This window comes from Penicillium solitum, assembly GCF_028829755.1.
Source record: "Penicillium solitum strain IBT 25940 chromosome Unknown utg000005l_segment0_segment0, whole genome shotgun sequence".
NCBI classification, from domain to species: Eukaryota; Fungi; Ascomycota; class Eurotiomycetes; order Eurotiales; family Aspergillaceae; genus Penicillium; species Penicillium solitum.
The window spans coordinates 3,972,031-3,985,337 of NW_027072125.1; the positions used below are offsets into that span (position 1 = coordinate 3,972,031).

Consider the following 13,307-nt stretch of genomic DNA (forward strand, 5'->3'; position numbering starts at 1 on the left):
AGAAGAGGCCGAAGATCGGAAATTTTCAGAAATTTCAAATTTCCAAGTGCCGAGCAAAGCGGGCACTGCGGGCACTGCGGGCACTCGATGAGGAAATGCCAGCGGATTATCTTCCCCCGCCAAGTGCCAAGCACGACATCGTCTTCCACTATGACATTATAGATCTAACGTGGTCAACTATTTAACGAGATGTGATATGTACAATTTCCTTCTTTTTTCATTTCATTTCACACATTCGAACCAAAAAAGAAGTCAAAGAGACTCAGTGCAGAGTACCCATCTAAGGTTAATGTACCCTATCATGAACATAATGACCAGCATCATGGAAACTGATCGCTGGACCAGTACTTATCATGAAGTTCCTTGAAACCATCGCCTGCACCGCAGCGCTGTTACCGCTTACCGCGGCAGATTGGCAGTTCAAATCTCGAACCGACCTGGCCCCGCCTCGTCTGAATATCACCATCCCGGCCACAAAGGATGTCGAGAAGGGTTACCTCTTCATCGCGCCTTTCCCGGGCCAGTGGGCTGAGCCGCAGTTCCACGGTCCACGCCAGGAAGCTCCATATATTGTTCGTGATGATGGTGAGCTGGTCTGGTCGGGCTATACCTACTTCTCCATCTGGGCTGCCAACTTCCAGAAGGCCAGATGGAATGGTCAGGATGTGCTCTTCAGCTTTGAGGGTGATCATAACCCGGCCTATGGACATGGTCATGGTCATGCCACCATTCTGAATCAGCGCTATGAGACTATTCGGGAGCTCCGAGCGGGCAACCACAAGCTCATGGATAAGCACGAATTCCATGTCGTTGACGAGAAGACTGCGTTGCTTCAGGTCTATCAGCCCGTGCCGAAGGATCTCTCTCGCTGGGGTGCTAGTGCGGAGCAACAGTGGATTGTCGATGCTATCTTCCAGGGTATGTTGGTTCTTGAATATATTGAAAAGCTAATGCTAATCCGCAATAGAGTTGGACCTTGACACTGGAGAACTGCTATTTGAGTGGTCTAGCCTCGAACATGTCTCTCCTGATGGTAAGTCAACTTAGTTATCTTTAACGCTTATGATGGACTAGTCTGACATCGTGCAGAGGCCGTCCTCCCTCTCAACCCAGGACAAGCGGGTGCAGGCTACAACTCATCCGACGCATGGGACTACTTCCATATCAACTCCGTGGACAAGGATGCCGAGGGTAATTACCTGATTTCCGCGCGGGATGCTTGCGCAGTTCACAAGATCAATGGTACCACCGGTGAGATCATCTGGCGGTTGGGTGGTCTCCGCTCTGACTTTGAGCTGGGTCCCAACGTCAAGTTTTGCTTCCAGCATCACGCGCGCTTTGTCGAGCAGAGTGATGAGGAGGAGGTCATATCCCTTTTTGATAACTCCGCTCACGGAACCGAGAATCACCGCGGCAAAGAGGTCCACACCCATCCTTTCTCGCAGGGCAAGGTCATTTCCGTCAACACTGCCACCTGGACTGCGAAGATTGTTTCAGCCTTCCAGCCTCCAGATGGACTCCTCGCCAAGTCCCAAGGCAGCACCCAGCTTCTACCCAATGGCAATGCCTTGGTCAATTGGGGTTCTGAAGGATCTTTAACCGAATTCCGGGCGGACGGTACCCCTATCTTCCACGCTTACATGGACTCGGGTTTGCTGGGGGAGGGAGTCCAGAACTATCGGGCATTCCGGTACAACTGGACCGGCCTTCCCACCGAAGAACCCGCCATTGTGGCTGAGAAGACTTCCTCGGGGACCGAGGTCTTTGTTTCGTGGAATGGCGATACCGAGACGGCTGTTTGGCGATTCTATGCCGTTACAGATGGATTTGGGTCCCGGGAGTTCTTGGGCGAGGCTACACGCGATGGATTTGAAACTTCCTTCTCTCTGCCTGGTCACTCATACCAAGGCTTGGCGGCTGAGGCTGTCTCGGCTCATGGTCGTGTCTTGACTACAACTCGCGTTGCTCATATCCAGGACGCGGTGCTTCCTTATAGCACTGTTATTGCGGGTTCCGAGAATCGCGGGTCTTGGAGACAGTTGATCTTGCAGGCATAGATGAAGACATGTCTGTGAGCTAGGTTCTATGGAGAGGGGAATGAGATGTGGTGAGGGGCTGATGTGAGAAGAATTGTGACGGTATATGCTGTCGCATGTGAGTTGAAGGAGTGTACGGCAGGTTGAACTACCACTACGTCCTATAAGACTTTTGCCTACGTATAATTTAAATTCTCCAATTGAATTGAATGTTGTATGTGGCAAAGTCTTGATATATTTTAAGTAGTTCAGCCTATATTCTATGGCTATAATGCTACTAAGGGGGAAAGACTACTAAAAAAGACATGATAAGGCCGTAAAAGTGGCAAAGTATTCTTGTTCTCTATACTTTTGATTCTCGATACTATAACCCTCTGCTTAATCTTATAGTAGCTTAGTAGTGAAATATATAGTTTAGCATATAAATACCTACCTAGGCCCCGTATGTACCGAGTTAGTAAGCTATAAGCAATCCATCCATGGATGGATGCAACCGAGCCGGTGGTGTCACATTCGATAATCCTTTTTACCGGACCTTTTGAGGTCCGGATGTCTGACCTTTGGGTTCTCTGTCCACACTCATTAGACTCTCGGATCCTCACAATCCCGAGTCGACACCTGATATATTGGCCGAATCCGAGATTAACCCAAAAGAGCAGTTGCTGTAAATATAAGACCTGGGGAGTGAGGGGACACGGTGCTCATACACAGCCAATCAAGACACTCGAAAACACCTTAATATATAGGCTATGTGGTGCTGTCTTATACTCTGTATAATGCAATGTTACATTCATGATTCCCATATTCAGATGTTCAGATATTCAGCTGCTACTGAGACAGTGCATAATGTGCATAATATTTCCATTGACCGTTTCGGAAAGAGCTGTGACGGTGCATCCATGGGTGTTGACTTCCCTTCTTTCCCTTTTTTGAAGCTTCTCGGATCTCTCACTTTCCGGTTTCTGTTGATTCTTTCATTCTTACCTCTCTTACTCTCTTATGTTCCTTCTTTCCTCTTCCTTACAATAAAAACTCTTACCAGTCACGTCTCACCTCGTGTTTCTCCCTTCTGTCGACAACTCTTGTTTACCCCCTTCGCCGTGTTTCCGTGTTTCTTTCATGGCTTCACATCTTCTTCCTTCTTTGGGCTTCTCGCCGACTTCTCTCATGCCAGAACGAGTGGGAAACATGCCTGACAATGGTGCCGTTGATACCCCCGGCTCGGAGACCCCGGTACCCGAGTCCGGAGAGGATCGCGACAGACAAATCACCACTCTTGCACGTTCTCTCTCACATATCTCACGACAGAACAGTCTCAGAGCAGCCAGTGAACCCACAGAGGGTGTCAACACCTTCCTCGACTCAAGTGACCCTGAGCTTGATCCCAACAGTGACCAATTTAAATCGCGCAAATGGGTGAAGAACATCATCCAGATGACCTCGCGCGATCCAGAACGGTACCCGCGTCGCACAACAGGAGTCTCGTTTTGCAACCTCAATGTTTTCGGCTACGGCACCGCGGCTGATTACCAGATGGACTTCGCCAACTTCTGGCTCAAAGGTGCAGGATGGTTCCGCAGTGTTCTTGGTTCGCAGAAGAAAGTACGCATTGATATACTGCGGGACTTTGAAGGCATTGTGCACAGTGGTGAGATGCTAGTTGTACTAGGTCGCCCGGGAAGGTACGTGAATCGACCCCGTCCCCGCCAAAGACTAATCACTAATGACCGGCAGCGGATGCTCTACCTTGCTCAAAACCATTGCCGGAGAGACCCATGGTCTCCACATCGACAAGGAGAAAGGGTCTGAGGTGCAGTATGATGGCATGTCCTGGGACGACATGCACAGCCGTTTCCGCGGCGAAGTCATCTACCAAGCCGAAACCGAGACTCACTTCCCTCAGCTGACTGTCGGTGATACGCTGCTGTTTGCCGCCCATGCTCGAGCGCCAAGTAACCGACTTCCCGGTGTCACACGCGATCAGTATGCGACGCATATGCGGGATGTGGTAATGACGATGCTTGGCTTGACCCATACCATGAACACCAAGGTGGGCAATGAATACATTCGAGGTGTATCAGGCGGGGAAAGAAAGCGGGTCAGTATCGCCGAAACCACTCTGTGTCGATGCCCTTTGCAGTGTTGGGACAACAGTACTCGTGGACTCGATAGCTCAACGGCCCTGGAATTTGTCAAAACTATTCGCCTTTCCACTGACTATAGTGGATCCACCGCTATTGTCGCAATCTACCAAGCGAGTCAGTCCATTTACGACCTGTTTGACAAAGCAATCGTCCTCTACGAAGGCCGCCAGATCTATTTTGGCAGTACGTCCAATGCACGGCGCTTCTTCATCAAGATGGGGTTCCATTGCCCAGAGAGACAAACCACCGCGGACTTCCTCACTTCTCTCACCAGTCCTTCGGAACGCGTTGTTCGCCCCGGGTTTGAAGACACTGTTCCACGTACACCCGATGAGTTCGAAGCACGCTGGAAAGAGAGCCCGGAGCGTAAGCAGCTTCTTGCTGAGATCCAAGCAAATGAAGCCGAGAACGCTATTGGAGAAACGAAGTTTGAGCAATTCAGTCGCTCTCGTGCAGCCGATAAGCCCAGGTTTACTCGTGTAGCCTCTCCATACACACTCTCGTTTCCGATGCAAGTCCGGCTGTGCCTTTGGCGAGGCTTCTTGCGCCTCAAGGCAGACAAGACTATGACGCTTGCCACGCTCGTTGGAAATATCAGCATGGCTCTGATCATTTCAAGTGTCTTTTTCGACACACCAAACAACACCGAAAGCTTCTACAAGCGTGGATGCCTGCTCTTCTTTGCCATAATGATCAGTGGATTCGCCAGCTCACTTGAAATCATGATAATGTGGCAGCAGCGGCCGATCGTGGAAAAGCATCGCAAGTACGCACTATACCATCCCTTGGCGGAAGCTATTAGTGCGTACATCGTGGAGCTTCCGTCAAAGATCGTGCTATCCGTGGTGTTCAATTTGATATTCTACTTCCTACCTCATCTTCGGCGCAGTCCAGGTCATTTCTTCATATTTTTCCTCTTTTCGATAACGACGACCCTTGTGATGTCCAATATCTTCCGGTTCATCGGCGCAATCTCACGGTCTGTGGCCCAAGCCATGCCTCCTGCTTCGGTCTTCATGCTTATCTTAGTCATTTACACCGGATTTACTATTCCTGTCCGAGATATGCACCCTTGGTTCCGGTGGCTCAACTACGTGAACCCGATTGCTGTAAATGATTATTTAGTTTGTGCGCGTCCATACCAGAATATGCTAACACAAGATAGTACGCCTTTGAGGCGCTGATGATCAATGAGTTCAGCGGACGATCCTTCCCTTGCTCGAATTTTGTCCCGGGTGGCATGGACGTTTACAAAGATGCTCCTCTCAGCTCCAAAATCTGTTCGCAGAAGGGTGCTGTGGCAGGGCAAGATTTTATTGATGGAGACACATACATCAACACGACCTACCAATACTACAGCCCACATTTGTGGCGGAACTTCGGAATTCTCTGCGCTTTCTTCGTCGCCTTCTTTGGGTTGTACATCTTCTGCAGCGAACTAATCCGCGCCAAACCATCCAAAGGTGAGGTTTTGGTGTTTCCGCGCGGCAAGATTCCTGCTTTTGCCAATGATGCTCGAAAAGATGATCCAGAAGAGGTCATTGCATCGGAGAAAGGTGCAGTTGCTAGCGAACCCCAAGAATCAACTGGAGCAATTGTTCGCCAAACTTCCGTCTTCCACTGGGAGAATGTTTGTTACGACATCAAGGTCAACGGGACTGACCGACGCATCTTGAACAGCGTGGATGGTTGGGTCAAGCCCGGAACCCTGACGGCCTTGATGGGTGTCACTGGCGCGGGAAAGACATCCTTGCTCGACGTGTTGGCCGATCGGGTCACTATTGGCGTTGTCTCAGGCGAGATGCTCATCGATGGGCGGTTACGTGACAATTCTTTCCAGCGCAAGACGGGTTATGTGCAGCAACAGGATCTGCATCTGGAGACTAGTACTGTTCGTGAAGCTCTGGTCTTTAGCGCTCTCCTACGCCAGCCTGCCACCATTCCTCGCCGAGAAAGGATTGCATACGTCGAAGAGGTTATTCGCATGCTCGGTATGGAAGAGTACGCAGATGCCGTGGTCGGAGTTGCCGGTGAGGGTCTCAATGTGGAGCAGCATAAGCGGTTGACTATCGGCGTGGAGTTAGCTGCTAAGCCAGATTTGCTGCTGTTCTTTGATGAACCGACTTCGGGTCTGGATAGTCAAACTGCTTGGTCAATCTGTACCCTGATGCGCAACTTGGCCGGTCATGGTCAGGCTGTACTGTGTACCATTCACCAACCTTCGGCAATGCTGATGCGGCAGTTTGACCGCCTATTGTTTCTCGCGAAAGGAGGACGCACAGTGTACTTTGGAGACCTTGGCCCGAACATGGAAACATTGATCAAATACTTCGAAGACAAAGGGTCGCTCAAGTGCCCACCAAACGTAAACCCGGCCGAATGGATGCTCGAGGTCATTGGTGCTGCGCCGGGCTCTCACGCGGATAGAGATTGGGCTGAACAATGGACCAACAGTCCCGAGCGCGCAGAGGTTCGCAGAGTATTGGCTAAAATGAAAAACGAATTGTCTAGCCGGCCTGTACCCCTGCGAGCTGCAGGATTTGGTGAATTCGCCATGCCAATCTGGTATCAGTTCCTCATTTGTACTCAACGCACGTTCCAACAGTACTGGAGATCTCCGTCATATCTGTACGCCAGAGTTCTCACATGCACTGCCCCGGTAAGATATCTTCCTCCCTTTCACTTGATTAGACTAACGGATATAGCCACTGTTCCTCGGATTTACCTTCTGGCACATGCCTAACAGCATCCAAGGACTCCAGAATCAAATGTTTGCAATATTCATGGTCCTCGTCATTTTCCCGGGTCTGGTCCAGCAGATGATGCCGACCTTCGTCACCCAGCGTGCTTTGTACGAGGTGCGCGAACGCCCTTCAAAAGCCTACTCGTGGAAAGCATTTATGATGGCCAGCATCCTCGTGGAGCTGGCGTGGAATACCCTGATGTCCGTCCCAATCTTTTTCTGCTGGTACTACCCAATCGGGTTCTATCGTAATGCAGAGCCCGCAAACGCGGTCCTGGAACGAAGCGGCATCATGTACCTGTTGATTTTACAGTTCATGATGTTCACGTCGACCTTCAGCTCCATGGTGATTGCTGGAATTGAGGAGCCCGATACTGGCAGCAACATTGCCCAGTTCATGTTCTCGCTTTGCTTGGTCTTTAACGGGTAAGTTATCCGCGGGTGCTTGTTAATTGGTGAGAGTGCTGACTGAAGTTGTAGGGTACTCGCTAATTCCTCTGAAATGCCTCATTTCTGGATCTGGATGAACCGCGTTTCGCCATTCACCTACTTTGTATCCTCCGTGCTTTCCACTGGTCTGACTGGGACTTCAGTCGAATGTTCTAGCATCGAATGGCTCACTGTCTCTCCTCCAGATGGCCAGACTTGCGGACATTATCTTGACCCTTACATCCAGACTGTGAAGGGCAAATTGCTCAATCCCGAAGCCTCGGTGGATTGCAAGATCTGCCCAATGTCGAAAACAGACCAGTTCCTCGAAAGCCTCAATATGTCGTACTCGGATGTTGGGCGCAATATCGGTTTGCTATTTGCCTACATAGGGTTCAATATTGTCGCGGCGCTCTTCATGTACTGGCTGTGTCGCGTGCCCAAGCATTGGTCGCGCAAACTCAAACAGACCTAAAAGGGTCATTTTCTTTCTTTCTTCGGGTTGTGGGGTGGCTTATTGCAGTTGACTTTGTTCCCGAGAGATTCCGTGGGTTTCTCCTTCGGGTTCATCGGAAATATTCTCTTGCTTTGTCAATCTCGGCACAGAGTGTTACCTTGTCAAATTATCTCATTAAATGTAGCTTACGTTAATCAATGTTGTATTATTCCATAACCTTTCGCACGTCTAAGTATCCAGTATGGACGAGGAATCGAACCGCCCATTGTCCAGGTTCCAAATAGGTGACGCGGCTGGCCAGCTATGAATTCAAGGAAATAAAACCCAAATTCTCTCGTCGGTCGTCTTGCACACGAGCATATCTGCAGTTTAGTTAGCATCATAAATGATATATCACCCAGCATTTGTGAAAGTACATACTCTAACATAAGCCGGAACATGTAGACATCCATATCATCATTCCGAAGTGTCTTAGCCGCCCACGACTGCCCTTGCTCGCCTATGGTTCGAGCAATCTCCTGTCCAGCAGGATCCCCCTCGAAGAAGCGCACAACCTCAGCAATGTCGGTGGTATCCTTGTTGAGCGGCACGTAATGAACCCATGGGACAAGCACGTTATCGTGCCATTCTCGGAAAAAGGTCAGCTTCAGGGGAACGCTCTTGCTACGAATGAAGGCATAGAATCTTCCACTGTAAGCGTGACCATCCATATCCAATAAGTAGCGGTATTTCCACGCCTCATTCTCGTCCTCTCGATCCAGGACATCAAAGAACCTCCTCTCGTCGTAACAGTCTTGTCCCTCACACCCGGTGATATCAACAAAATGGGCGTTGAAGTATTCGCTGAGCTCTGTTTGATTTGCCTTGCGAACTTTCCACCCCTCCTCGCCACCGATGCTGCAAGTGGACTCGGCCTTGCGCTCCAAGATATCATGGTCCGATTTCCGTTCTAGCGATGCAACCACTCGTTGTCGCTGTAGACTATGCCAAGATCCATTGTGACTATATCCGCCGCTGGTTGTTCCTCGCCAGTAGATTTGCCCTTTCCTTGATTCCCATGGGATATCGGCTTCTAGCTTATAGCCTCCGACTCCTTCGTAATACCATGGCGAAGGGACAGGGATATCTTGGAACGAAGATAGGCGTGACATTGAGAACATAGGGACTAGCTGGTTTGTGAGCTTGAGGGCATTGGGCCACTCGAAGATTCCAAGGCTACGCTGTAGCGAGGGACTATTGCAAACATCGCTAGCCGCGGATTGATTGAACACGAATCCTAAAGGCTCGATGGCGAAAGCACTGGTATTATCTGGGGAATTGCCATCCAGGTCCATAGCCGGGCTGTGTGGTGGGCATGATAGTCGAGAATAAAGCCAGGTTTCTTGTCGAGCGAGATTAAGAAACCTACTTGTAAAGACTTCTGGGATAGGCTCCGTAGAGATATTATTGTCGGAAAAATGATTTAACAATGAATTGCCGTTCAAGCATGCCTGAGCTTTATATCCTTTTGTTACCAGTCTGTGTAACTCCTCGTGAGGAACAACAACCCGCGGCCCATCGTGAAGGTTGAATTCGAGATCCATATCGGGCAGCCATTGAGCAAATTTGTTAAACTGCTTCATCGTCGCGTTCCGTTGGAAATCGCCCTGGCCATTGCCTAGGTGAATAGGCTCGCCATTTCGGATAGAGATACCCATCACCACGTTGTCAAAACCTAAGTCCTCTCTCATACGCGATCGGATTGTCCTCGGGGAAAGTCCCCAGAAAGGCAGCAAAGAATGGTATATCGTGTCGTACTCGTCAATCAACATCGCGTTCCGCTGCATCGCAAACTCGTACCACTTATCGAAGTGGGGAGGTGGTGGCATGTTATATCGTCGATGGTATTCCGCGACTGCCTCTTCCAATGATTTGGACTGGCCTGCCAGGGTTTTATTGAATGCCTGTGAGGCATCGGACGCCAGTATGGAGATGGGATGGTCGCACAAACGCTCATTGGGAATGCGTTTGAAGTTTGCTGGGAGTAATGGGAAACACAAAAGGAAGAAAATCAGCGTTGATACCGAAAGAGCCATGATCCTCGTCTTAGTCCTCTTTGTCGTGCGGGCAAAGTAGTAGTATGATTTCTCTCCAGCTCCCTCAAGAAGCTGGTAGTTGTTATTGGCCCAGGGCCGTGCCTGAATAGTCTCGAGGATAGCCATAGTGCACACTTGCATTGACTCAAAAAATGCCATCCTCCACAGTCGAGTTGGATGGGCAGTGGACACCATTATCTTGCAGTCGACCTAGAAACTGAAGAGTACCTAGGAAGAGGGAATTGAATTCAATGAGTTTTTACATTGGACTTGAAGGGATCAGCCATGGCCTTATTAGCGTCGGCGCTTGAATTAGTATCACAGCATCGCAACATTGGCAAGATGGGGCCAACTTTCAAAAGCTTAGTTTACTCAAATTTATCTCTTTTGTAGCACTTTGTGCTTTTTTGCTTCTTTCTATAACGAAGTACAAAATATCTAACGCATTCTGATACAGCCAAACAGTATTTTCCCAACTCAAAAGGAGTCAAATACTTGGCCTTGATCGTAACGGAGCCAAAGTACGTTGCTCCACTACACCCTGCATGATGCCTAGTGGCGCCACTAGGCATCATGCAGCCGGGGTATCGTTATATCACACATGTGCATGGGGCTGATTCGTGACAGCGGCTAATGAGTGCTTTATAAAAACATTTTAACTCAGCAGGGACTGCGGTCCGGTCCGGTAATAAGTTCTATAAAGTGGAGCACGATAGTTCTCATGCACCGGAATTAAATGGAGCTTCATGTTAGATATGTGCAGTTTCGTCTAGTTAACTACTCGTATCCTCGAACGTCTGTCTGATAAAAAATTATGTATAATTGGCGAAGAAAATTGGGAATAATAGTTTCCATACTCTGGGCGATCCTGGCTTCCTTGCGGGATTTTGACCAATTACCTCGGGGATCACCGTAAGTTAGGCATCGAGCACCCTAACAAGAAGAATTATTCTAAAAGCGCCCTGTAATCGACGACCTACGTAGTATACAAAGTCAAGCCGTATAAAAACGCATCAGGTTACAACAACACTTGCAAAGCACTTCCAATACAACATCTACTATTTAACTGAAAAAGATACGGGTAAGATCGGATACATGATTAGCAACATATATCAGACAGTTCCGAAGATATAAGTGGCCAGGTTCACCGCAGGGGTGGTCTCGGGAGAGTAGATCACATTGGATCGCTGACCCCATTGAGGATTGTTGACAGAATCAATCCAGCCCTCGGGCTCAATCGCCAGACAACCATATTTTTCAACAAATCCAGCAGCTTCCTCGTTTTCCGAGTTGCGCTTGACCTGAGAAGGCTTCACAGGAATTGTTCCATCCATGTTCAGACAAGTGAAGAACTGTAAAGCAGGCTGGTTCGTGGCAACTTCCATGCTAATTCCGGTGGTTCTGGAGTTCAATCGGAGAGCAGGAACAAGTGAGTCGTGGGCCGAGTACGTTGGGTCGCGGTCAACAATGAAGCAATTGTCATATCCCACGTCACTGCCAACAAGACCCTGGGTATATTGGATGTCACGACCAATAATCTTGCCGGTAGTAAAGTCCATGGATTGGTGATCCGTATCATCAACGATAGAGATGGCGCCGTTGGGGACTTGAAGACTGTCTGTGGCGATGAATCTCTCAGACAGAGGCAGTTGCAGCCATGTATCATTGAGCACAGTTGATTCCTTGAACCCATTCAGGTTCCAGTAGATATGATTGGAGAGCATGATCGGAGTGGAGTGAGTGAGAGCCTGGGAAACCAACTTGGTCATCAGCCGGGGACGTCCCTCCGGGTTCCCTGCTGTGACCTCGGTGTCGACACTGTATGTAGCCTGTGTAATAACGTCGCCTGGGAAGCCTTGGAATGCGGCGTCGTAGAGCTGGAAGGTAACGGAGGAAGGTGTAGATGCAAGCACAGTCCAGTTCCGCTGATCATAGCCAATGTCTCCGCCATGCAGCGTATACAAGCCCTTTTGATTCTTGGGAATGTGGTACTCGGTTCCATCTAGAGAAAAAGTGCCATTTTTGATACGGTTGGCAATCCGACCAAGGACGGCGCCGAAATAGGTATGGCTAGTCTGGGTGTCTTCCAGATACTGACGCGGATCGTCGTAGCCGACTACAATGTCTTGCACATTGCTATCCCTGTCTGGGACGAGCAGCGAGATCAATCGCGCCCCATATGGAATAAACTGGGCCGTGATATTGTCGGCGGAGATTGTGAAGACCTTAAAGGGATCCACAGAGGATGCAGTGGGAGATGACTGACTGAGAGCGATCGGAACAAAAAGACATGTTGCAATGCACTGTTTAAGATACATATTGCGATATTTGATGAAGGAATGTTCAGCAGGAATGGCACATGTAAACAAACGAAAATCGAAGAGAGAATTTAGAACGAAAGGCGAAGGAATTCCCTTTGAATCCTTTTAAATCAAGTCAATCGACAGACCCACCTTTGTTGCAGTATATACAACATAAAAAAACACCGCTATCGGCACGTCGGAAACGGAAGGGAAAGGATCAGAGACACGTTGTCGGCATCCCGAGTTGATCCTCGTTTGAGAGGGACTCAAGGTCCTCCCACAAGGGCTTCATTGGTTATAGTTAAACTTTCTTCAGGTATCAGATCAATCTCACTCTAAAAATTCACCTTAAATTTCACCGAGATTGTACCTTTTTACTTTTCATTCCGTACCCTTGGCGGTGCTGTCGATCAAAAGGAGATTCGGACATTCTCTGGAGGCTTTTCGGAGTGTCAAGGCCAATACTAACCTCTTCTTAGCTAGTGTTGCACGATTTATGCAGTAATCTCACATTTTCCACTGTTCAATCAAAGATGTTCCCGGCTCCAGAGACTCGCCCAGATGTAAAAGTCGAGTTACCTAATTAGGAAGGCTTACCAATCAGGAAGATGACACCTATGTTGGATTGCGGATCACCCCTACGGTCCTATAGTTATTCTCTATTAGGGAACACCACCGTGGCACTTAAGTGAGCTGTGACCCAGCACATTAACTGAATATCTCGATGAACTAAACACATATACTACCAATTGTACTTATCGGCTTGATACTGGATTGTTATTGGGCTAGAACCCACCATATAGATTCTCTAATCGGTTCCATACAAACTTATCTTATACCTTAGCAATTCCAATGTGTAGAAGGTGATCTCCGAAACTAATTTCTATTGTCTCCACACAATCTAAACCCTGTGAGGCCTAAACCTACGTAGAAAGAAAAGAATGATTCACAAACCCGCAATTTATATAACGAAAATATACTTAAATCACAAGATTTTACTACAAGTTTAGAATTTATTCTATACGTAGACTATGACTTTACCTCTTATTCTAATTCCAAGATTAATTCTTTGTATTTTCATTAGAAAACAGTGTTCGACACAGCCCCGCGCTATCTATCC

General features: G+C 48.6%; 4 protein-coding genes across 4 annotated transcripts; 2 read left to right on the forward strand and 2 right to left on the reverse strand.

Moving 5' to 3' along the window:
• Nucleotides 1-353: 353 nt before the first annotated feature.
• On the forward strand, nt 354-2,057 carry N7455_009102 (arylsulfotransferase family protein; the record flags this gene model as incomplete). Its single annotated transcript, XM_040958703.1, has 3 exons — nt 354-918; nt 968-1,033; nt 1,090-2,057. 3 exons carry the CDS (start codon nt 354-356, stop codon nt 2,055-2,057), a joined length of 1,599 nt encoding a protein of 532 aa, XP_040810760.1.
• Nucleotides 2,058-3,155: 1,098 nt separating this feature from the next.
• N7455_009103 (pleiotropic drug resistance family ABC transporter) lies at nt 3,156-7,827 on the forward strand (the record flags this gene model as incomplete). Its single annotated transcript, XM_040958777.1, has 5 exons — nt 3,156-3,718; nt 3,771-5,289; nt 5,346-6,839; nt 6,886-7,349; nt 7,404-7,827. 5 exons carry the CDS (start codon nt 3,156-3,158, stop codon nt 7,825-7,827), a joined length of 4,464 nt encoding a protein of 1,487 aa, XP_040810818.1.
• A 283-nt stretch (nt 7,828-8,110) lies between these two features.
• On the reverse strand, nt 8,111-10,079 carry N7455_009104 (uncharacterized protein; the record flags this gene model as incomplete). Its single annotated transcript, XM_040958775.2, has 2 exons — nt 8,111-8,171; nt 8,230-10,079. 2 exons carry the CDS (start codon nt 10,077-10,079, stop codon nt 8,111-8,113), a joined length of 1,911 nt encoding a protein of 636 aa, XP_040810776.2.
• Nucleotides 10,080-10,996: 917 nt separating this feature from the next.
• Nucleotides 10,997-12,202, reverse strand: N7455_009105 (aldose epimerase family protein; the record flags this gene model as incomplete). The annotated part of the gene is made up of 1 exon (XM_040958760.2): nt 10,997-12,202. The coding sequence occupies one exon, from the start codon at nt 12,200-12,202 to the stop codon at nt 10,997-10,999; it is 1,206 nt and encodes a 401-aa protein (XP_040810810.2).
• Between the last annotated feature and the right edge of the window lie 1,105 nt (nt 12,203-13,307).